We start from the raw sequence: 26421 nt of genomic DNA on the forward strand, positions 1-26421 counted from the left end.
TTAGCAGATTTTAATCAACTATTTCCCCAAAAATGATTCCTATTTAATTAATCTCAGCTTTCTGAAACAAAATTTGGCACCTGTGTCAAATAGGAGACCAATTTTTTCGCGTACTTAAAAACTTTCCTGCGATAAAAATGAAATAGAAAATGAATCTGAAAGGCCCAAGAATGGAAATTGGAAATAAAGCGATTTAAAAAAATTCTGATTTGGGTATCGAATGAAATTCTCTTTGTAATTTTTGGTTTAAAAACTTGTTTCAAAATGTACAAATTTGCAAATGTACAAATGTGCAAATTTTGCTGTCCTGGAAACATTTCCTGAAATTTCCAAGTTTTTTCCAGGTATCTAAACATTTTTCCGTATATAACTATTCAGTAGTACGAAGCCATTAAAGTATTTCGCATTTTTATAACCAATTGACTAGGAATAAGTGTACAGTTTCACGAGTTTATTAAAAATACTTCTTTTTAATTCAATGCAAGTACCTAAAAACATAATTAATTATTTTATGAATTCGTACCTAAATTCCATGAATTCAAATGACAATTAAAACAAATGTTTATTTTATTTTTATATACTTAAAATTCAGTGCATATTTAACAAATTATTATTTTTTAATGAAAGATATTTTCTAGATGAGTATATTTGATATTGAGATATATCTTGTAAAAACAGTGGAAATAAGAATACTTATTACGAAAATAGGGAAATATATTCTTTCAAGTAAAAATATTGCATATTTAACGAGATAGATACATTTTTAACCAAAAAGTTCAATTTTCAATCAAAAAGATAAATTTTTAACCATAAAGTCAAAGTTTCTTCTTAAAAATAAAAATTTATAACCAAAAATTGAACAGCTCAGCCAAAGTTAAAAACGAATTTTCAAGATAATATATAAGTTTTGAACAATAATGAAGAATTTTCAACTAAAATGATGAATCTTTAAATGGAATAGATTAATTTTTTACCAAAATAATTAAATGTTAAACCAAAAAGAGGAATTTTCGTTCATGAAGATTAATTTTCTACTAAAGAATACGGATTTTTAACAAAAGAATTGAATTTTTAACTGGGAATTTTTAATTAAAATGATGAATCTTAAAAATAAATTTCAACAAAAGGGTTTAACTCTCAACCAAGAGGTTAAATTTTGAACCAAAAAGATAAATTTTCAACAAAACTGCTAAGTTTTCAAGCAACAAGATTATTTTTCAGTAAAAAAGATTAATTTTCTACAAAAAAAAAAAACGAATTTTGAAGAAGAAAATAATTTTTTATCCGAATACTTGAATGTCCAACTAAAAAAGGTAAACTTTCAACCCAAAGTAGAATTGCTAAATTTTCAGTTAAAATACATTAATTCCAACAACAACAACAAACAAATTATCAGTTAAATAGTGAAATGAAACAAGGGAAAAAATATGTTACCATAAGTTATAAAGATAGCATGAAAATAATTTTTTCTTAATTTTGCTGGATTTCCCAATTTTGATTCCTGGCTCTTGGCGATTCGTTCCTAGTATATTTTTGTCCCTGGAAAGTTTCAAAGTACACGAAAATTTGTTCTTCTATTTACACAGACCTTCCAAATTTTTCGCCAGAAACAGGGCTGAATTAAATAGGAATAATGTCTTACAAAATGATAAATTAAAATCCGCGGAACTTTGTTATCGATTTCGAATTCTAGATTTTCCGGCCCATCCTAATCATTAACTGATAATGGGTTAATTTAAACTTAAATTTGGTTTATTCCATGCATTCTAGTTTTTATATTAAAATTGTCAAACGATTCGAATCCTGTTATCAAACATTCCTGATCAGGGAATTTAAAAAATGAAATTTTTCGACCACCCTGGGTTCTATAAAAAGGCACTTTTTTGTTATTTTTTGTACAAAATGACAGCGCTCGGTGATTCATCGTTTGCTCCTTGTCTCTTTTTTCACTTAGTGTTGAAAGCCCTTCTAATTTGAGACTTTTACGGATTGAGGAACTTTTTTTACGTAAGTTACCTCCGCTTCGTGAGGTGGTGCTGGTTTAAAGATTGGGTTTCCTGCTTCGTCTACGTAATCAGCATATTTGAGTTCGAAAACCGGTTCGAAACTCAATCGCTGGCACAATTTGCCAGTTATCGCAGAAGAGCAATCGACTCGGATTATATCAAAACCTCTGTTTTTGGCAACTTCCCTGCAACAATAATCAAATTAATTGCAGAGAATATTGATTAAAAATTTAAATTATTATTTTAAAGCGGTTTATCAAAAATTTAAAAAATTCTAAACATTTTTTGAGACTGGACAAAAACGTTGCATTTATAACTAAAAAATATAATATATGTAAAATTCTTCTTACATCGTCTTTTCGAAGAGAGCTTTTGCAATTCCCTTTCCTCTCCATTTACTGTCAACAGAAATTATCCGAATTTCCAAAACCTTCTGGTCGGGGAATTTTTCTGGTATATTCGAATTTTTTTCCACACAGTAAAGTAGTTTCAAAATTTTTTTGAATTTTGGATTTGCACAATTCACTATGTAGTGAGGTTCTTCTTTGCTTATAGGACCCATACTGCCTACAACAGATAGTTATTTAATAAGAATAAACAAACTTGAAAAAATGTTTAAACTGAAGACTTTTTTGTGAATAACAAATTTAATAAAAATATCTTCTATAGTCATAAACTTGATGCCTATTATTAGTTGGCATTTATGATTAAATTACATCAAATTATCTCTAAGGATTTATGACATATTTATCTTATAATCAGTGTAAAGATATTTATAATTTGTTAGAGGAATGTCTACATAGTAGAAATAAATCTGTCTTAATAACCAAGAATAATTTACGAATCACTGAGCACGAAATTAATTCCATTAACAGACATCACTCATTTGCGGTAAATTCAAAATTAATTTATGATTTATTTTGAGAAAAATGCTGTAAGAAGTGATTTCACTCCGAAAGTATATTCTAATAATTATGTGATTACTAAATTTAAAAGAAAGTGGACATGAAGAAAGTTTGTATACGTGCATCTAATCTGATTTAATTTTTGAAAATTGATACAAAGACAACAGGATGGCCGTCAAATTTCACTCTTAAAATATAGAATCCTTTATAAATGGATTAAAATATTGTTTGATTTATAAATTTTTATTTGTTATTCTCGCCGGCTGCCACAGCCTAATATTATTGCAAAAAAGGGAAAAAGTGACCTATTTGAATAAAAAAAGTGACCAAAATGTCAATAATGTGCATTAATAATGCGACTAATTTTCTTTTGATAAAAGAATCCAAAATAACTCGATTGATAAGATTGCAGCACAATTCGAGTTGAATTCAAAAGGATTCAAATGAATTGGAAAAAAAATTTAATTGATTTCAGTAAAATTGAAGTGAATTTAGTCGAATTAAAGGAAAATGAGAACTCGATGGAATTAATAAAATTTCAATTCCCTTAAAATGATTTAAATTCTTGGAAATACCATTTGAAATGTTATAAATCAAAAATATACCTAGGAATCTTGTAGATTACCCTAAAATATTTCTAATTTTTCGAAATCTTTGAAAGTCTTTTAAAACTTGATAAAAATCTTTGAAATTCCTGGGAAGTTTTAAAAATACCCTACAATCTTTTTAAATTTTTAAAAAAGCGTTATATAATTACACAGCCATAAAAAGAAAAAGTGTGCGAATCTGGTAACAAGACACACGTGTTCCTATGGATTTTGGGGCGCTGAATTCAAATTCGGTATCAAAAATCACCCATCACGTCATGGTTGAGCCATAACCTCAAAAAATGACGAAAAATCATGCACTGAGACAAATAAATTTCAAAATAATGCCAGTGATGCAAATTTTCACTTCAAAAACATGTCGACAACTGTGAAGGATCAACCCCTGATATCAACTTATTTAACATAACTTTACCCAACAGAACCTGGCCTCACCTAACCTGAATTAACAGAAATTTATTGAACTACACGTAAAGCTCTAGAAGCATATTTTCCCAGTAACAAATGTGTGCTACATCGAATGGGTCAACTCGAGCCTAACCTAGAAATAAATCTAACCTAACCTAACCTCACGAAACACAATTAAACTGATTGTGTTGTCCCCAAGCCCGTGAAGTTGGCACCCCAACTCTAAAATATCAGATTTTTTTATATGGAATCGTTTACTGTTCGTTCGGTGGTGTTTGGTGGTCAATTTTGAAGGTTTGGTGGTCAAAATTGAAAAAGTTATTGATTTTTCAAATTTGGGGTGCCAACTTCACGGTGGCACAGCACTTTAATATTTTCAAAAAATTCTTTTTGGTATCGTTTGGTGGTGTTCGGTAGTCGACCGTGAACGTTTGGTGGTCAAAATAAAAAAAGTTATCGTGTTTTCAAAATTGGTGCGTCAACTTCCGTTAGCACCCCACTTCAATTTTCTTTTTTAATTCCTTATGACATCGTTTGGTGGTAGTTTGTTGGTGTTTGGTAGTGATTTCTGAACGTTTGGTGGTCGAAATTACAGGATATATCGGATCTTTTAGAAAATACATGTGGCCCGTGATGGGACTCTGCGCATGCTTATGCGCATGTGTGATTGGTGCGAAATTTGAATTTGAAAATGCTCTTTTTCAATGTGAATGCTCTTTGGCAAGTACAATTGTACATAATTGTAGTTGTTAAATTTTCGAACATTATAGGTTTTATTATTTTTGAAATCTGAACTCTCTTATTGTTTTATATTTTAAGTTTTTCGACTTTTCATTACAAGGTAATCTTTGGAAATTGAGTCAAAGTCCTGGTCCGGAAACTTCATTAAGGCAATGTACATTGAAATAAGTTCCTTTACTGTAAACTAAATCAAACAATACTTAAAAAGAAAACTGTAACAGAACCATAATTAAGTATCAATTCAGTATCGCGTTCGGTCTTTGTATTTTTCCCACATTTGTCCACCTTTTGCAATACATTTTATTCTCAGCTACCTTCAAAAACGTATCATTTCAATAAATTTATATTATTAAAATTTATAATATGCATTGGCATTGTTTATTCTCAGCTGCCTCCAAAAACATATCATTTCAATCAATTTGTAATATTAAAATTCATAATATTCATTAGTATGAAACATAAGTATTTTTATTGCTTTGTTTTTATATATATTTTTTAATCTTGTTTTTTGAAAATTGAAAGAAAATCTACTCATTCTGTCTCGAAATTATTTATACAAAACTTGTAGATCGTTTTTGGGTGAACAAATTTGTTCTATTAATTTTTTTAATACCTTGTTTCGTTTTCCAAAAAATCTTATTTTTTTATTTTTAATGTTATTTTTAAGATTATTAATATTATTTTATTAATTATTTATTGATAATTAATATAAATTTTTAATGTGATTTAATTTTTCTACGTGTCCTATCAAAATATTATTCATTACAAATTTTTAACTCTTTATTGGATGAACAACTTTTGTCAATCCATTTTTTTTATAGTTTGTGTCGTTTGTTCAAAAATGGAATCATTTAATTTTTATTTTGGTTTTTTACGTATAAAACACAAACCACGCATCCTATCAAACAAGTATTCAAAACAAATTTGTAGTTCTTTTTTGGTTGAACACCTTTTGTCTCATTATTTTTTTTATGTGGCTTGTGTCGTTTTGTGTTGTTTGTGACGTTTATGCTAAGTTCCTCTAAATTTTATAAAAGGTTATTAAAGAATAGTGACAGAAATTAAGATTGAAGAATTAGCTATGAACTGAGGTTCCTGGATGGTAAATAATATTAATCTTTTAAATTTTGTTTGTATTTTTTTGGGGGCATTCTGAAAATTTTGACAATAATCCCAAATTCAGACAAATTCTCTTCATCTAAAAAACTCATAAAGTGTACTGTAAATTTTTATTTGAAGATTTCTTGAAGAATTCTACACTATCATGTGGAAATATGTACCCTACAGCTAGAAGAGGAAAGTCACATTTTGAGTAAACGAGTTGATAAGGCAAGAGAGAATTTTTCAGAAGTTTTCTTCTATGTAATATTTTTAGGACATGCAGTTTCAAAATTTCGTGTTCTTAATAAATATTTATCTGAAATCCGTTATTTTTTTTTCTGCGGTAATATAAATATTGGTTCTAAAAACTTTGTGTAAGTGTATTTCTGAAAAAGTTCATATATTATATATTCTGTTTAAGACTTAAAAACCTTTTTTGAGTGCTATAATCCATTGAAAAAATATATATTTCATTCTTGAAAGATAAAAACTTATTAGCTTCTCATTGCAAATATTTTCGCTGCAGAATAGAGAAATCCAGATAACTCTACATGAAACTACTATTAGAAAGCGTTTAAACGATTCTTAATTTGTTTTTCAAATTGATATTGAATTATGGTTCTGTTACTGTTGTCTTTTTAAGTATTGTTTGATTTAGTTTACAGTAAAGGAACTTATTTCAACGTACATTGCCTTAATGAAGTTTCCTGACCAGGACTTTGAGTCAATTTCCAAAGATTACCTTGTAATTAAAAGTCGAAAAACTTGAAATATAAAATAATAAGAGAGTTCAGATTTCAAAAATAATAAAACCTATAATGTTCGTAAACTTAAAAACTACAATTATGTACAATTATATTTGCCAAAGAGCGTTCACATTGAAATAGAGCATTTTGAAATTAAAATTTCACACCAATCATACATGCGCATAAGCATGCGCAGAGTCATATCACAGGCCACATGTATTTCCTAAAAGATCCTGTAATTTCGACCACCAAAAGTTCAGAAATCACTACCAAACACCAACAAACGACCACCAAATGATATCATAAGGAATTAAAAAAGAAAATTGAAGTGGGGTGCTAACGGAAGTTGACGCATCAATTTTGAAAACTCGATAACTTTCTTTATTTTGACCACTGAACGTTCACGGTCGACTACCAAACACCACCAAACGATACCAAAAAGAATTTTTTGAAAATATTAAAAAGTGCTGTGCCACCGTGAAGTTGGCACCCCCAAATTTGAAAAATCAATAACTTTTTCAATTTTGACCACCAAACCTTCAAAGTTGACCATCAAGCGATTCCAAATAAAAAAATCTGATATTTTAGTGTTGGGGTGCCAACTTCACGGGCTTGTTGTCCCCTTGTGTTTGCGGTACCGTTTGAATCAGCTTAGGCTGAACCTGAAAAGAGGTCAAAACTATCCTAATCTAAAAAAACCTAACATAACCTAGCTTAACTTCACGTAACAATTAAACTCATTGTGTTGTCCCGTTGTGTTTGCGGTACCGTTTCATTCAGCTTCGGCTTAACCTACATAGAGGTGTAACCTATCCTAACCTAACAAAACCTGACCCAACCTAACCTAGCCGAATGAGATTCAACCACACGTGTAGCTATGTAAGCGTACGGTTCTCCGTCTTAAATCTTTTCTCAGTCTTAAATATGAAAGTACGCAAGAACAGGGTTGCCAGCGTAATCGGTTAGATTAGGTTAGAATAGGTTAAACCTCTATGTCGGTGAAGCTGAAGCTGAATGAAACGGTACCCCAAACACAACGGGACAACACAATCAGTTCAATTGTGTTTCGTGAGGTTAGGTTAGGCTAGGTTAGATTTATTTCTAGGTTAGGCTCGAGTTGACCCATCCGATGTAGCACACATTTGCTACTGCGAAAATATGCTTCCAGAGCTTTACGTGTAGTTCAATAAATTTCTGTTAATTCAGGTTATGTGAGGTCAGGTTCTGTTGGGTGAAGTTATGTTAAATAAGTTGATATTAAACAAGGGATGATTCTTCACAGTTGTCGTCATTTTTTGAGGTTATGGCTCAACCATGACGTGATGGGTGATTTTTGATACCGAATTTGAATTCAGCGCCCCAAAATCCATAGGAGTACGTGTGTCTTGTTACCAGATCCGCACACTTTTTTTTGTGTGGCTGTGTTATTAAAATTATAAAATTATTGAGATTGTTTTTTTTTTAAATATTTGTAATTTTAAAAAATACCCTAAAATATTTAAAATTCAATACAATATTGGTTAACCCATGGGTTAATTTATTGAAAAAGTGACGATGTTTATCTTTTAATTTTAAAAAGTGACTACATTAAATTAATCTTTAAAAAGTGACCCTGTACACGGAGAGAAATTTCGGGAGATTAATTCACGCCACTGTTCCTTGATTTTATCGCGCTTTGGCGCGAGAACTAAGTTCTTGGAAACCTTGCTTTTAAAGCATAGTTATCGAAGTTTCAGTCATAAGGCTACACTCCTTTGCTGTCAGTTCTAAAATTCTATGCTTTTAGATTACAGAGTCTGACACTTTAAAGCACGTAAAAATTGTAGCTCTAAAATCACACACTTCCGCGAATTAATCTCTTGAAACTTCTCTCCGTGTAGCAGCCCTGATTATTCTTGACAGTTATTTAGAGTACTGCTTATAGATATTTCCTGATTTTTTCAATTTTTTTCAAAATACCTGACCTTCTCTAACCAAAAAATACCCTGACTTTTCCCTGCTTTCTAGGTTTCCCCTGACCTGGGGCTACCCTGAGAGAGAAAAAGATGGTTAACAATAATAAAGTGCAAGCTAGAAATGCCTAATATTTATCTAATTTTTATAATTACCGTTCAGTATGACACCTATGACTGACCCATTGGCAGTAACTGCCATGAAGCTGAAATCTTCACTCATGGCAGACATGCTATAATCCTCGAGCTCGATACAAGTGCTATTTTCTCCTTCCGGGATAAGTCCAATACAATGATTTAGTGGCTCGTCTCTAAAAAAAAATTTCCGCAAAAAATTTAGCACTTTTTCTCGATCTGCTTGGGTGATCGTCTGGATGTTATAATCCATTCTGTGGTCTGGTTCGTGGACGGCGTCCGCCAACTGAAAAAAATTATGCACAAGAGATTGTTAGACCCTTTAACTCACATCCCTTTCCAAATCCCCAATCACCCCATCTCTCATAATAATCCTCCAAGCAATGCCTGAAAAGTACTCAATCTAGTGGGGTTTTTCAATGTTTCTAAAATGCCCTATCGTCTGCAGCTGAATTTTATTTAGAAGCGCTCGCATTTGCCCTAAAATTTGCCAGAGAAGTGGAAAGCTGCAGAAAATCAAAACAACTCCTGAGCACAGCCCGTTACCAACAGACGAGTTGGGATTTATATATTAGAGATAGGCATCGGAGTTCCCACATTAATATCCTCGGCGTCAAAAAAACTTCCCCCGCTCGACAGTTAGCTAAATGCAGTGAAAAACACGAATAAGCGAGAATCATGAACTGTCCCCATCCGAGCGCTAGCCGCACGCGCCCGTCCGCACTTAACATTCGAGATCTCGACGAATCGAGAATAACCACATAGCTACTTCCGCTAATGAATAAAATTGTAGATTTTCTTCTATTCATTATTGGGAAAATCCTGACACAACGCCTACCAAATTCCCGTTTTTTCCTCGTTGTAAATATTGAAAAATGATTACAAAAGATTAATTTTTATCTTTAATTATCAGACTTTAATGATAATAAATGTGTTTATAAAACAGTTAATGTAAAACTTATTTAATATTAAATAAAATAATTTGTATGATGGTTGTTAACAGTATCTACGCAAATAATTGAGACATCGAAATTGTATTATATTTCTCATGTATTTAAAAACATTTTAGAATAAATAACTGAAGAGGGCCATCATCGTTTGCCAACACGCCTGAAGCAATTATAATCTAACTGTATTCATTTTAACTGGACCCAAAAGTATCATTTTCATCAATAATCTAGAATGACGATCACAATCATTTAGTTCCGCAAAACTCAAAAATATCAACAATTCTAGTTTATATATATATTTTTTCATATTTACAAAAAGAGTTTTCGGCAAATCTCGATTTATTAGTCGGAAACCTACAAAGGTTATTAAAATAGTATATTGTGCAATTCCACATAAGTGTGAAGTTTGCTGTACGAGCCAGAGGCGAATCGAAGTGGAATTGTAGGCGAGTCGTAGCCGAATTGTAGGCTAGCTGTAAAAGAGCCGGAAACGACCCGAAGAACAGCCGATGGCAAGTACTGTAAATTTCACAAGAGTTGTAACTGTCTGCTTTCAGCATCTGTTGCACACTAGATTTTTTGTAAAAAATGAGGAAATTCTTCGATCAGAGAAAAAATAAAAACGAATGTTTCGGAAATTTATGTTAAAATTACAAAAAATTACCGCAAATTTCCAGAAATTTATGGTATCCAAATCTTTTTTGGTAAAAACTTAAAAATTTCGAAAATTGACGGAAATTTATGGAAAATTACTAAATTAAACATTTTCTGGAAATTTCAGGTACTACACAAAATATTTGAAATTTTCGGTAATTCATCAGTGATTTGTGGTAATTCATCAATAATTTATGGTAAAGTAATGTCATGGTTCCGGCAATCATGGAAAGTAATTGTGAATCGAAATACGCAGGCGCAACAGCAAAAAAAGTTATCCGGCTCGAAATGCGCATGCGTAGCAGTTAGAAAAACTGATGTAACTGCTTTTAACACCGGTTTTGGAATTGGTCACTTCCCGCACGCAATACATGCCTCAAAAAGCGAGCATTTCGTGCATGTCCTATTAAAAATATTAATACTCTCTATGTTTTGATTTGAAAAATAGAACATAAAGTTCAATTTTAAAAATCATTATATTTAAAAACATTTAAAACATTATCAAAAGACTCAAATTGAAAAGGGTTTGCGAAACAAAGTAGCATTTCATAGTAATTAGTAATTGGTTATTATTATATCTCTTAGAGAATACCATTTGTTCAGAGCTTAAACATTGTTCTAAATTATTATAAAATTTTCGAACTTTATAGTTTTTGAATACTTTTTTTGTATCACGGTTAATAAAAAATATCACATTTTCGGAAACTTTAAATGTAATTCTCGTTTCGAATTTGTATTCCCGGATAATTTTAAGGTAGTAATAATTTTTTTTCAACCTTTTAACGTGGATACTTCTTGCAATCTTAAAATTCTCTTTTGATTTTTTTGGGAATTAGTTAACTTTTTTACATCAAACTTTATTTACCAGTATTAAGAAACTTAATATTTCGGAAGCATAATTTTATTTTATTTTTAAACCGAAAATTGAATTTTTTATCGCAATCCGCAACCGATTCTACTTCAATTTATGGCCATGTTACTTTGAGATTGTCAACTTCGACATCAGTTTCGTCGAACCTGGATAACTTTTTTTTATCAAACCGTTTTCCCCTCAATTCAGTAACACATTATCTCGGGATTGGACATCTTTTTTATTTTTAAGTAATAATTTCGATTTCACAGAATATTGTTTCGCTTATTTGAAAAATCGCCATAATGTTGGTGATTTAGTTCTGTACTGCCAACCTTCATATATATTTTCATCTTAATTAAATAAATAATTTTAGCTTAGAAGATTTATTTTGTTAATTATTTGATTGATTAATATGAAGAGTATTAAATTTATGCGGGACTAGATTATGTTTTTGGTATAAAATAGTAAAAACAAAGAGAAACAAAATTCAAGAATCTGAAATTTTTATAGGGTCACAATTTTCAAATGTCCGTCTTTGTTATTTCGGATTTAATTGTTAAAAGCTATATCTTAATTAGTTAATTCATAGATTACAATCAAGAGAGTTCCAAATTTTCGTAGGAATTATCAATCAAATTATCATTAAATGCTGAATATGCAAATGAAAAGTAGGTTTCCCAGGACCTTTCTATTTATTTGGATTATTTTCTCCGAATTTGTACGAAATTTACAATATTTTTAAAAATAAGAAATTAAATTTATTTACCTATTTTGAAAGGTTTTATTAAGTTTTAAACGATATCTGACACTAACAAGAATAGTTTAATCTAGATTAGTTGATTACTTTCTTTATAGATTCACAGTCCAAAATATTACAAAAATATATTGAACAAAAAAGATCCACTGAAATTTTAACAATTAGTATATTTCCCAAAAATAGGCTTCCAACTTTATTTTTAGAAGATCTAAATGCGTCTTTTAATAAAAATTTTAATCCACCAAATAAAATCTACCAAATCATATATATTGATATTTTAGAATAAATGTAATTAAATCTTTATTATTTAGACACTCTTCTCACTACAAATTGTAAACAATATCGTTAGCACTTCAAGAAGTAAAATACACTGGTACATAAAACGAGTCAAAATACGTACTCTAGTTCAGAACATGTGGCTAACCAAACTATAATTAGAGTTTTCCGACTAGCTAAACTCTCGTAGAGGTTTATTGATAAGCTACTAAACTTCTCTTCATTTCAACTCTTATCGCATGACAATTCAAAAATCTTGAAGATTGGATTAATTACATTCTAAATTTAGAATTCAATGAGCAATCTTAATTTAAAAACGAATCAATTTAAATTCTGGGTCGCTACACAATCCCAATTTTGAAATTCCCTCACTTTTGCCGACCAAGTTTTCATATTCCCTGACATTCTAAATTTTTCTTTCAGGTATAAAAACAATATTACACCTTGGAAATCAATAATCCACAAATTACGTACGATATAAGAGAAATGCATGAAAATCAACCAAATAGTTGAGTTATCAACTAAAGAAAAATATTAATTTTGAACTAAAAATCGAAGAATTAATTTTTCAATCAAAAACAAATTATGTTCAAACAAGAAAACATAAATTTTCAGCAAAATATTTAGATTTTCAACCAGTCATCAATTTTCGATACAAAAAACAGGAATTTTTAACACAAAACTTGAATTTTCAACTAAGATAGATTTTTCAGTCAATGAAATAAATATTCGACTTAAAAAAACGAACTTTTAACAAAATACAAGAAAAAAATTAATTTTTAAGTCAAAACAGTTGAATCCTCAGCCAAAACAGATTAATATTTTCAACCAAGCAGTTGCGATTATTAACCAAAATATATGGAATTTTCACCAAAATAGGTTAATTTTCAAGCTAAAAAGATTAATTTTCAACCAGGAAGAATGACTTTTTTTAGACGGTTGCGTCGCGGCGCTACGCCACCGCCGGCGCAACCCTCTACGTTATTCACGAAATTGTTGAATATTCAACAAAGTAATAAAATTAACTTCAACCTCACATGATTTCTCAAATTCCCTGATTTGTTGCAACACTCATAATAATATCGTTTTTTATTTTATTAATTTCACAGCCTAAATTCTCGAAATAATTTTTTTTCTAAAAGATTTTTATTTATTTCTATTTACAAAAATAGATTTTGATAACATATTACAATAAAGAGTATGAGTATCCTTAAGAACTGTTGTGTAAGATTCATCATTATTCAATATTACGGGATAATTATAGATTACCTTTGACTTAATTATAGATTTACATTTTGCTTTAATCTAATTCAGCAAACTATTCATTATTAAAGTATTTAAATCTCTTAATAAGCATAATAAAAATTGCTGACCAATCACTTAGAATTTATTGTAAGTTTTAGATATTATAAAATGTGTCGTATTTAGTTCTAATAATTATGTATAACTAATTACCTAATTTCATCTGGTTCATAAAATTGTATTGAAAATAAATTTAATGAATGCTCAATTCTATCTAATTCTGGACAACTATAGCATTTTCTCTACAAAAAATGTTTTCTTTTTTTTTAAAGTGAACGTATTTTTGTAAAGCGGCACGTGTAAAAACTCAAAGATGAATTTGAATTCAGCAAACTCTAATTTACATAAAGAATCCAACAAACACATTACTTTAAGGCCAGGGAGTTAAGCATAAACCATTTTAAATTAAGTATTAATAATAAAATTATTAACTTAAAAATAATTGCCATTTACAGACCCAAACAAATATATAACCTAATAATAGTTTCAATTTTAGGTCTAAATTTGTTATTAGAAATATTTTTATATTAAAAACTGAATTAGCTAACAAAAATAAAGTCTTGATTTATTAGATTAAATTTTTTTATTGTATAGATACAATAAAAATTAAATTTGAAATCGTTTTCTTGTAAAGTGTGGATAAACTTCTAGTACTCGTTCTCAATGTTCAAGAAATTGTAAAAATATAAATTTAATACTTTTATGATAATATCACGTATTTTCTTCTTAGGGAAACTATTATCATAGTGGATTTATTAACATAGTTGTTGATAATGATGCAGTATTTTATCAGATCATTTATAGAAGTGAGAATACACTCTATTACTTACAATCTATATATTTTAAATCAACAAGGTTGACTCTTGTGTACAATTAATATCAAAACAGAATCTGACTTTAGTATTAATTTTGTTATTGTCTGTTTTTTCAATTTATAATAACTTTTCATAAAAGGCCTTTAAATAATTTTAGATAATTTTTCTATACAGGGCTCAGATTAACTAGTAACTTAAAAAAAGCCGCATCGAATTTTTCCGCATATATATACGAATAGAAAAATTTGAAGAGATTAATTTATGGAAGCGCTTTACGAGCTAAAATTTGTACGTGCTTTAAAGTATTGGACTTTATGATCTAAAACCGTAGTGTTCGAGATATAAGAGCAAAGGAGCGTGGCCTAATTCCTGAAACTTTGAGACCTATGCTTTAAAAGCAAGAGTTTCAAGATCTTAATTCACGAGCAGTGCCGTGAATTAATCCGCCGAAATTTCTCTCCGTGCACACTCAGAAAAATGTTTGCTTGATTCAAATAAAATATGTTTAAGTTACACAAATGCGATTGTGAATTAAATATATTTTGTTTAAATCGAAAAATATTTGCGTGAATCAGTGAAATATTTATTTAATCCTATGTCAAAGAAAGAATTTGTTTGATTCAAATAAACATTTTGCTAAGTGTAATATGAAATTAACCGCAATGACTAGAATAATAAATTGAACTGTTTATGAATTTAGGATACATAATTTGCATTAATTTTCTAATATTCTTTGCACAGTCAAAATAAACTTTTAATATAAAACAGTTGTTTAACAACTAACATTACTAATAATTGAAAACCATTCTGGTTTTAAAATATTTCTTTCTGAACTGTAAGACTTGACAACTTGAATTATTTTCAAATGAAAGAAGTTTATAATTTACATTAATTTTAAATTTCCGGAACATTAATTTCTAACGTTTTAAACTTAAATTACTTAACAATTAGGGCTTTAAATTTGAGACCGTACAATTAAAACATGAAATCATTCATTTCTTAATAATTGAGGTTTCACAATCCAAAATGATATAAAAAAAGGGGAAATAGAGGGATTTTTCATCAAATTAGGAGAATAAATTCTTTTAAATAAAATTAATAAACATACTATATTGAATTCAGTATTAACCGCTTTTAATTCCTAAGATTTATAGTCGAAATATATTGCATTTTCAACCAAGTATTTGAACTTTCAACCAAAAGAGACGAATTTTTAACAAACGATTTGAGTTTTCAAGTTAAAAAGTCGAATGGGTTAGAAAACAGTTAACTTTCAAACCCGGAAGATTAATTTTCAACCAAACAGTTCAGTTAAAAAAAATCATTCTCAAACAAAAAAGTTGAATTCTTAACCAAATAATTGAATTAAAAAAAGTTTAATCAAATGGTTGCATTTACAGCCAAATGCTTGGACTTACTATTAAAAGAGACGAATTTTCAACAAAATAGATGAATTTTTAATCATAATTTAGACCAGATATTTTTAACCACCTTTTATGCCAAAAATACCAATTTCGTAGAATAGAATTAAATTTTCAATCAAGAAAGATGAATTTTCAAACAAAAAAGATTACTTTGAAACAAAAATTTCAATTTATAAGGACAAATTATTTATCCATAAAGATGAATTTTCAACAAAATGTTTGAATTTTCAAGGCGAAGAACTTATTACAATACAATTCACTTATCAGCCTGAAAAATTTAATTTTAAACAAATAGATAGTTTCAACAAACAAAGATGAATTTTTAACCAAATAGTTAAATTTAAAAGAAAATGTAACCAGATAGTTACATTTACAAACAAACAGTTGGACTTTTAATCAAAAGAGAAGAATTTTCACAAAATAGATGCATTTCTACCCAAATAGATAAACTTTTATCCCAAAAAGACGAAATTTTTATAAGACAGTTAAATCTGCAAAAAAAAGTTAATTTTCAATATAGAAAGATGAATTATCAGACATAAAAGACGTCTTTTTTACCATAAAAGATTAATTTTCTATTCAGAAAGACGAATGTTCAACAAAACATTTGAATTTTTGAAAAAGATGGTTTTTGCACCAAATATTTGAATTTTTAACCAAAAGGTTGAATTTTCAAGTAAGAAAGACGATTTTTGCACAGGACAGTTGAATGATCAGCCTAAAAAATTTAATTTTCAACAAATTGATCGTTTTAACTAGAAATATGCATTTTTAACCAAATAGTTGAATTTTCAATTAAAAGGGACGAATTTTGAGCAAAATAGATGAATTTTGAACCAAATAGGTAAACTTTCACGCTTAAAAGACGAAAAAAAAAGAAAGTCGAATTTTGAACTAAAAAGTTAATTTTCAATCAAGACAGATGAATTTTCAATCAATAAAAATAACTTTTTAACTATAAAAGATAATTTTTCAACGCGAAAGGATTAATTTTTTTATTTAAAAAGGCGAATGTTTAATAAAACAGTTAAATTATCCAAATATAGTTGGATTTTCTTATCAGGTTCTATTGATTTAGTTTGCATTTAAGCGAGAAATCGAGAAAAAGGCTAAGTTACTTGAAAACAAGAAGAAGAAAACGAATTCTTTGAAAAAGGGAGAAAGTAGGGAATATGGAAAAAGTTTGAAGACTTTAATTGAATTTGAAATTGATCAATTTTAAATGTTTTTGACTTAAAATATCCAACTGCTAATTATAGTTTTCCACTTTTCAAAAATGTGGAAAAAAGTAGAAAAAATCGAACGATTCGAGCCCGTATATAGTGAGACTTACAGTATTTCTAAAAGCATCAGCAAACAATATCGTGTAACAGACATATTTTAGAAGAAGAAAAAATAATATTAGTTTGGAACAGCTTTTTAGCAGACATCTGTAATTTGTAACAGCCGAATAAATGAGAAGAGCCAATAAAAGTATTAATATAGCAAAATGGCCTTGATCATGATAAGTGCTGAAATTGAGTTATGTTATATGCATACGTGTTTACAACTTTCGAACACGTAAAATGTAAAGAAACAATGTGTCGACAAAAAATATTTTAATAACGATTGTTAATTGTTGTCAGAATTATTCTTGACACTCCAAGAATCATTATGATGTTATCGCTTTGCATTAACATTTTGATTAAAAATTTCTAACACCGATAGTCAGAGGTCTGTTCTTACTTTATGATACTGCAGTTCAATATCACATAATCTCATCTCAATAATAAGTGGCTACTATATTTATGAACGGATTGTTGTGTTGTCTCGTTTCGAGAAAAACAATTGAGAAATTCCTTTTTATTTTTATGCAAAACAAGTAAAAAAAAAGTTTTAAATCTCTTATGAGAAACACAACTGAAAAATTTAAGAATAGCAAAAATTAACTTTCTAAAAATCAAGATTAGCTTGACCAAAGTTATCATTTTGTTCAAAAAAATGTTAATTAATGTCCTTATTAAAATTTTTAAATATACGGCCTATTTCTGTCTTCTTTTCTTAACTGTCTTAAAAAAAATGTTTTGCAAAAGTTTGGAAGTGCTTACCGTATATCTTGTAATTTTTGGTCCATCCTTCAAGAAGCCTATTTTGGATCTTTCATTATTTACCAAGCTGGCATTTTTAAATTTGGATATAATTTGTGTTTCCATGGTTTTCGATTGATAAGTTCGGTGGGGAAAACACTAATAATCCAGCGGATGGTTTAAAAAAGTTACGAAAAGTTATTTCACACTGATGTCAACCAATCCGCACCTTTCCTTATTTATTCTACGAACAGCGAAAAAATATATAGTGAATGCACTTGTATCGCGAATCACACAATGCAACAAGTACACTTTTCGATTTTTTTTTCACTGGACGACTTTTATATATCGTCGTTGTCGGCGTGGTAACTAATCTTACACTGCGCGTTCTGATAGGTCTTCGTCGTGCTTATAAAGGTTCCTTCTAGCAAAGGACATTCTATCAGGTTCAAGGATACTCGATTATTTTTGAATACTTCCGTTTTTTTTATTGATTTATGTGACAAAGGGAACAAATTAATCACCGAACATTTTTTTCCACTGATAAAAAAAAACAATAAAAAAAAAGTTTTATATATTTTGACTCCTCTTGCAATTAGAGAACATTATCCTATTTTTGTTTTGAAAAATAATTTTCTTATATATAAGGTTTTTCAAATTATAGCCTACTCAAAGATTGTGCTTACAGCTCTATTTTCAGAAACTGAATTTTCATTTATTTTAATTAAGATTGTATATGGTTCGTTACCAAAAAAATGGTGAAATTTAAGTCCTGGCCACTTAACACATTTTCATGATTTTTTAAAAATAATATTATGATGAAGTTGTTTTTAGCTAAGTTTCAAAAATTTTGCAGCTTTTGTTTAGAAATGAGAAATCGAAATATAGCTCAAATTTTCACTCGGTGATATGTCGCCATGTAAAAAATCGCACAGAAAAATCAATAAATTGCGATAAAATGTTGTGAATGATATATGCTTATACAAGTTATTTGTTTTAACTTGAGGAATATAAAAATTAGAAACAGAGATATATATTTTGGATCTAAAGATACCTCATTATGTTTAAAAGTCTGTCCCCGAAATTTTGTTTCTGTACGGTATAACACTAATATTTCGTGTTATAACTGAAAAAAAACCCCTCTAAACAATTAGAAAAACTAAATTTTTTTTTTATTCCTGCGTAAGTGTTAATAGAAGTACAAGAATGCTGCGGGACCACCTGAAAATCCCGAAAAATAAAATTTCCGAATTGGAAAATTCTCAAGTAATAAAATTTCCTACTAATAGAATTTATAAAATATTATAAATTCAATTAATAATCAATTAATTCCTTATTTCTAATGAAATAAAAATAAAATTAAGAATGTAAAGTGAGAAAAATATCGCCTAGTTCTCCTGACTATATAAAAAGTAGTTGAGAAAATAAGAGCTGTGAGCACAAGAAAATATGGTTGCTCTAACTAGAATCTTCGCTACTATAACGTGATTACTAGTCACGTGTCTCATATTTTCAGTATTTGTTTTCAGGAACTAGTAGACGTAGTTAAAAATGTCCTTAACTTTATGACCGCGTCGAGGGTCCAAAGGACCCGATGTTCCTATTACTCGAATGATGTAGTCGCTGCAATTAGGAAAAAAGGAAGCTTGTGTCAGCTGTCAGGTATGCTCGCGTCGCATTCTACTCGTGAATCGATCGGTGATCGACATTGTAACCTTAACAAAGGGAAACATTCTATGATTCTAGGGAAAAGCCAAAAAAGCTCTAGAATTATACAGAATAAAATCATTTGTCTTCTTTGAAATAACTTGTTTAAAAGATTTTGGAATTCCACTTTTAAAATGCGTTAGATTGGTTGATTATTCTTATGGATTATTTTTATTAATAATAGCAGATAATATAGTACACTTTATAAAAGAATTTTAACTTTTCAATTTCCGATTGATACTTTTCATAATGAGCATAAAAGTTTCATTGTGAATTATTCTAATTTTACCTAATCGATTGTTCTTAAAAAAGACAAAACTATTTTTCTCTCATTAACTTAAAAAAATATAGTACTTTAGAGATTCTACGATTTCTGATTAATAATATATTATTTTTAAGTAATTTGATAAAATTCCCAGGCGGAAAAATTATATATAGTGTATTTATAGTAAAAATTATTATATATAATATTCATTTGTTTTCTATAAAAAATTTATAAGACAAATGAATATTTTATATAATACTTCACACTATGTATAAACTATACATAATATTTTCGCCTGTGTTGAAATATGGTTTATCAAATTATTTATGAGATTATCGAAATGCTTTCACAAATTTAGGTCTAATTATTAAAACAATGTTCAATGATGTCACGTAATGTTGTTTACTTTTTAAACAAATTTTTCATGAATTTGCATGAATGAGAATCTATACTAATTTGATTAAGAATTCAGGTCGAGTTCTCGAGTGTAGAATATGTACAGATGACTTAATTTGCACATCAGCTTCAACTGATTCAACACCCTGCATTATTCTGTTATTTAAATGTCCACAAGTGCGTTGCAATTTAAAGAATATTAAAAAGTTATAAAAATCTAATAACTCGAAACTAATATTATTATTATAATATTTTTTTATTTAATCACGAAACAAGACATTTCTTGTTAAAAAATTATTATTGACATTTACGAAATTTGTTTAAAGAATAAAGGCGACGTCATAAATTGCGGTTTGGAGTTTAAGAGAAATGCCATAGAAAATTTAACATTGAGCAATAGTATTTGTTTTGTTTTTATCAACAATTTCTCTACAAATTGTTAATCTCGAAATAATTATTAATACAAGCAAAATAGTTATAATCTTTTTTTAAAAAATTCATATTGAAAAAGAACTTTTTTGATTCTAATTATAATAAAAAAGGTATAATTTTTCCCTTTCAGATAGCAATAAGAAAGATTTCGAAGTCCTTATCACTTCAGGATTTATTGAAAATTTCTGAAGCTATCAAATTTTTACTGTGTAAAAATATTTTTACATGATTATATTCATCAAAATACATGATCTTAAGCTTTTCTTCTCCAAATTTTGATACACATATCTTGTGTTTTATACAAATTATAAGGAAAATTGTCTACAATGAAAACGGCTTATGAATATTCTATAAGTTTTAAAAATTGTAATAAAATGGGAATATGAGCTATAAGTTTAGTAACCAAGTTCTCAGTTTTTTAAATTATTTAGTTTAGTATGAAAGTAGATGATAAATCCATGTATAAAATTAAAAACTTTCATTTTCACTTAATTTTTAATGAACTTTAAAGTAATATATATATATTCGATTACTAACATTGCCTTGACACTTCTTGCATTTCAACTTGGGTAATGAGATATGATATACGAGTTATCATATGAAACGTGAATTATAAATTATTTGCAAATTGTGAAAAGTATGCGAATTAATAAAAAGTACTCATACACGGAACAGAAATTAGCATAGAATCAAGAAAATATTGGTCTGAATTCGGACGCAGGGTGGCCATTTTAATCGAGGAAGAAAAATCCCGGTCAATTCTCGGTTCGCAAAAATTTGTCACGATCCAATGAAATTAAAAGATAAAAATCTTAATTTTTTTAATTTGAAGTAATAAAAACTCAATTGCAAATACAAGTAATCAAGGCAGAACTCTTTAAATTTAAACTTTTAAAATTAAAAAACTTGTAATTAAATTTATTTATTTATTTAAACGCTTGATAACTTACAATTATAAAATGGAAGCTTTTAACACGTTTTAATAAAAAAATTATAAATTAAATACAGTTAGACGGTAAATTGTACCATTTTAAACTTTTATCAAATGTACAGTTCAAAAATTCAGATTCAATTTAAAAAATATCTAAATCCATGCTGTCATTTTTAATGTTCTAAATTGAAGAATGAAGCCATAAATTTGAAAATTTGCAAGATTATATCATTTAGAGCAATTCTAATCTGCAAATATTAAAAATTAATCATGGCTCTATTTTTATTTATGCAGCAAAGCTTGTTTTTTTTTTAATATTTAAAATTGTTCTCTTACAGTTATTTTTTCAAAGTGAAAAATATTTTCTAATTGTCTCAATAAAATTTTGTTTATAGCTTAAAAACCTAAAAAATCTGCAGATTTTTGTCTAAATCGATATTTTGAACATTTTAAAAATAATTTCCCATTTTTAATTGTTTAAAAAAAATTTCAAAGCTTCTAAATCTATTTTAAAATGACTCTAATTGTTCTATTCAAAAATTCTGCAATATTGCCAGAAATCTTAAGAAAGTTTGGATACCGTTATGAAACCTTTCATAATTCTTAAAAATCGTCTAAATTGTTTGTTAAAAATCTGCAAAAATCTAATTGTGAATCTTTTCCAAACTTTTAAATCATTCTTTAATTTACTCGAATTTTGTCTGAATTAATAATGGCTTATTTTGTATTATTTGATTCACAATTGCTTATCATAAATAAATAGCCAGATGCTGCCAAATATTAATTAATTATTCTTTTATCCAATTAAAATATTTTTAATTTAATGAGTGAAAACTGGAATATTTTATGCTGGGACAGTATTTGAATAGGATTTGAAACTGAATAAAGCCGTTTAATGTTTAAAATCATTAATCCATTTAATAAAATTGTTCAAATTGAAAATGCACGATGGAAATGATAATCTAAAGTGGAACATTTTTAAAATAAAAGATTTTAGAATTACCGAAACCGAACCTATTTTAAATTTATAAACAGTTTCTGAAAGTAGAAAAAAGATAGAAAAATTATTATAATTGCATTATATCATCATATGATACACAAAATTTTAAAATTCCCGGTACAAAAATAAATTCACTGTCATTGCCTGGTTTTCTCGGTCATGAAAAATACCTTGTGATTTGTCCGTTTCCCGGACCAGCGGTCACTCTGGGACTATACAATATTTTCTTGATCCAAGAAAATTGTTCTAGTCTCAAGAAAATGTACTGGAATGAAGAAACCTAATTTTCTGTAATGAAGTAATTTTCTCATCTTTAATAATCTAAGAAACATTGGAAAAAAAACTGTTGTGCAATCAAAGTGGTATTATCGCTATTTTTTAGTAGTTCTTTCTGAATGAATTTTTTTCTATGAGATTTTCTCAAGTGGGGTTGAAGAGCTCAATGACTTTATATTTGTACTTATTGAAACACTAAATTGCTTCTTGAGAATAATTAAGCATCATGTCTCTGGACTTTGGTCAGCTTAACTTTTATTTTTCTGCGACTGCAGGCAATAAGAACAATTGTCTATGTACTATGCAAATACTGTACACGTATCACTTGTCAACAATACAAATACTTTTACAAATAGGACGGATTGCAGATATGAATGACATTCTTGTCCTATATTGTATGATTAAGTGAATTAAAAAAGCTACAAATCACACCTCCTACTTCAATCACTTTTATATCATAATATAAATCTAAACAGGTTATTCAAAATGCAACTAAGTGTACTTTCTAGACTACATAAAAGAAATACAGCAAAATTGAAAAGTGCAGCATTCAAGGTGATCAATAAATTTCTGATTTAAAGATTATAGCAAAGTCAACAATTTTGGATTGGGAAAGTTGAAAAATAAATATTTCGCAGTACCGTTCTATTAAAACTCCAACCATGTTTTCAAAGTCGTGCTTAAAAATTAAAATGTTTCAAACTGCTAAAACATAGATAAAAAATTATAAGATATTAAGTTTAAGAAAAAGGTTTGAGTAAAAGTCGTTTGAAAATTATAAAGCCGATGTTTAAAAAAATGTTTTACTTCGAATTAGAGAAATAACACAATATATATTGAACTATATGCACTAATTATACAAAATTTAAAGTAAATGTGAATCAATATGAATCGATGTTAGTACGATGGCCCCCAACCAAATAAAACCGATCCGAGCGGTGCTTGACTTTATTTATCGAATGAGAAGCCCTAAACAATGCCATATATCCCAGCGAATGTTAAACAAATATTTAACAAAGCTACTAAAACTTAAAAAACTTAAATTGAAAAAACTTTTAAATAAAATCAATTACATTTGTAAAATGTGAAAATTTTGAAAATTTGTAAGCCCGAATTTAATTTTGAAATCTCATTGCTGTTTCAAAAAGATAACTGAGATGAAACAGATGAGTTACAAAAATTAAGAAATTACATAAAGTACACACTTAGTAAAATTGAATATACCGGTCATGATCTTGATTTTTTAAATTTGAGACATCAATTTACTATATATATTATACCAAATAATGTGGATAATTAATTTTTTAAATCCTGGATTATAAAAATTAATATCCAAACTTAATGACTTAATATCAGGGTTGCTACAATATCCCAATTGCGTAATTCCCTGACTTCAACGAAATATTTTTCATTTTACCTTACCGTTCAAAATGTTCTATTTAGGTTTCAGTGACAAGTCACACCGAATTTTATAAGGTGTCATCCACAAATTATGTAATAAATACTTAAAATACATGAATTTAAAACCAGTATAGCTGAGCTTTCAACTCAAAACGATAAATTTTAAAGCAAAAATGCAAGAATTAAAGTTTCAATTCCGAGACAGAAGGTTACACACGGTATGTGAACATTTTTCTTTTACTAAGGTGGCTTAGAATCACTGTATGCATTTTCTCGGACGTTGGGCCAAGGGAAACGAAAACTGCAGAATACCAATGTCCCGCTCGACATTGGTTAAAACGTACCGAATATACAAAGCGGTCGAATGCCGTAAATAGTCAACCATCCGAGTGCTTTAATTGAAATTTTAAACTACAGAAGATAAATTTAGAAGCAAAAATAGAATAGTTACATTTTTAGTTTAAAAAAGACATATTTATAAAATAAAAAACAAAAACGAATTTTCAATAAAAAATGAAATTTTCAAAAAAAGAAATGAATTTTTAACCAGAAAATTTGAAGTTTCACCCAAAAATCAGGAATTTTCAGCTTAAAATAAAATACTTTAAATTTCAGTAAAAAAATTAATTTTCAACCACATAAAATGAAGTTTAAAGGAAATAGTTACATTTCTTGATCAAACAGATAAATTTTGAATCCAGGAGATTAAATTTCTATTCAAAAAGATACATTTGTGACAAAGAATGGAGTAGTTAAATATTCAGCTGGAAAAGTTTATATTCAGCTAAAAAATTCTTTTTCGTTAAAAAAACTAAGCTTAAAAAAAATTATTTTTCACCAGAAAGATTAATTTTCTATCAAAAAGGAATCACTTTTTATCATAACATATATATTTTTTCAACAAAAAATTTGAATTTTTGCAGGAATTTTCAACCTAGTTGTTAAATTTTCATACATATATATTTTTATACCACATAAGTCGGAAAAGGGTTTTCACCTAAAATTATGAATCATCAACCAAAAAAAGAATTGATATTTCAACCAAAAAAGGGTTTTAATTTTAAACCAAACATAGTTCAATTTAGAAAAAAAATGTTCGACAATATATTTGAATCCGCAACCAAAAAAAATTATTTTAAACCACACAATTGTGATTCTTACCCAAAAAGATGTAATTACTACAAAAATAGATGAATTTTTAACCTAAGAAGACGAATTTTTAACAAAGCATTTGAATATTCAACGATAAATATAATTAATTTTTAGCAAAATAATAAAATTGCCTTTGTTCAATTTGTAAAAAATTCCCTAACTTTCCCTGACTTTTTAATGTTTTGAAGTGTAACAACCCTATATATCTATACATTGCTGTCCCAAGTATGAAAATTGAATATAGGACCATAGAAGCATTCCTTAGTGACATTTATTTAATTTCCCTTTTTAAATCAATATCTCATTTCATGTTGCTAACGTAAGCATCGAAAAAACATTACATGGCCTTACGGTACTTTTCGAAGCAAAACAGTTAACTGCACAGAACAAAGCTAGGCTAACTTTTGCTGTTTAAAACCCTTAAACGGCCAAAACGCCACTACCGGGACACTGCTTTTCAACGGCCAATAACTAAGACTATACGACACTAGAAAAAATTGAGAAACATATATTTTTATTGCTTAAGATCTCCTCTTTCCGACGGTGCCAATGAAATTCTTCAAAAAATTTATTTATTATCCCAAAATGCAGTTTAAACAAAAAAAAAGTGATTTTTCGTGCCTATTTTTTTTTGTGAACCATTTTCCAAAGCTTTTCGAGTCTCTAATGTCATCCTGGGAATTTTCGAGTACACCCACCAAAAAAAAATGCCAAAGCGTAAAGCCTCAAAAATTGCAACAAACTCCGAATCGGAATGGGCTTCCGATGAAAATGATGAACGTATCATCATACGAGGGTAGTTCAATAAGTCCTTAGAATGACCAACAGATGGCGCGCGAATCGCTCCAAATCATCTGTTTTCAGTCAGCCCCATTCCCGACTAGATATATGGTGCAGTCACAGTCCACATCTTCTGAGTTTACGTGTTTTTATAACCAATTGAAAAAAAAAATTGTTCGTTAAGAAAAATGGAAAAAAACGAGTTCAGAGCGCTAATCAAACATTTTCATTTAAAGGGTTTAAATCCATATGAGATAAAAAATGAATTGGACTCAGTTCATGTCACATCTGCCCCTGTCTTAGCAACGGTTTATAACTGGGTAAATGAATTTAAGCGTGGTCGTACATCAATAAGTGACGAACCACGTTCAGGAAGGCCCGTAGA

At 28.5% G+C, this 26421-nt stretch overlaps 1 protein-coding gene across 6 annotated transcripts in view; it reads right to left on the bottom strand.

Moving 5' to 3' along the window:
• Positions 1-1796: 1796 nt before the first annotated feature.
• Positions 1797-26421, bottom strand: part of LOC117167085 (dopamine N-acetyltransferase-like) — a 95276-nt gene continuing 70651 nt past the window's right edge. For 4 of the 6 annotated variants that reach the window (XM_033351709.1, XM_033351708.1, XM_033351710.1 and 1 more), the window contains 3 exons: positions 8621-8885; positions 2357-2573; positions 1797-2191 (listed from right to left, as the gene is read on the bottom strand). In XM_033351709.1, coding sequence (XP_033207600.1) covers positions 1969-2191; positions 2357-2573; positions 8621-8852 — 672 coding nt within the window. In that variant the 5' untranslated portion in view covers positions 8853-8885 and the 3' untranslated portion in view covers positions 1797-1968. Of the gene's footprint in view, positions 2192-2356; positions 2574-8620; positions 8886-12213; positions 12275-17717; positions 18061-26421 lie in introns of those variants that run through there. The other 2 variants (XM_033351707.1, XM_033351712.1) reach the window with 2 other exon arrangements.

This window comes from Belonocnema kinseyi, chromosome 2 (assembly GCF_010883055.1).
Source record: "Belonocnema kinseyi isolate 2016_QV_RU_SX_M_011 chromosome 2, B_treatae_v1, whole genome shotgun sequence".
In the NCBI taxonomy this organism is placed as follows: Eukaryota; Metazoa; Arthropoda; class Insecta; order Hymenoptera; family Cynipidae; genus Belonocnema; species Belonocnema kinseyi.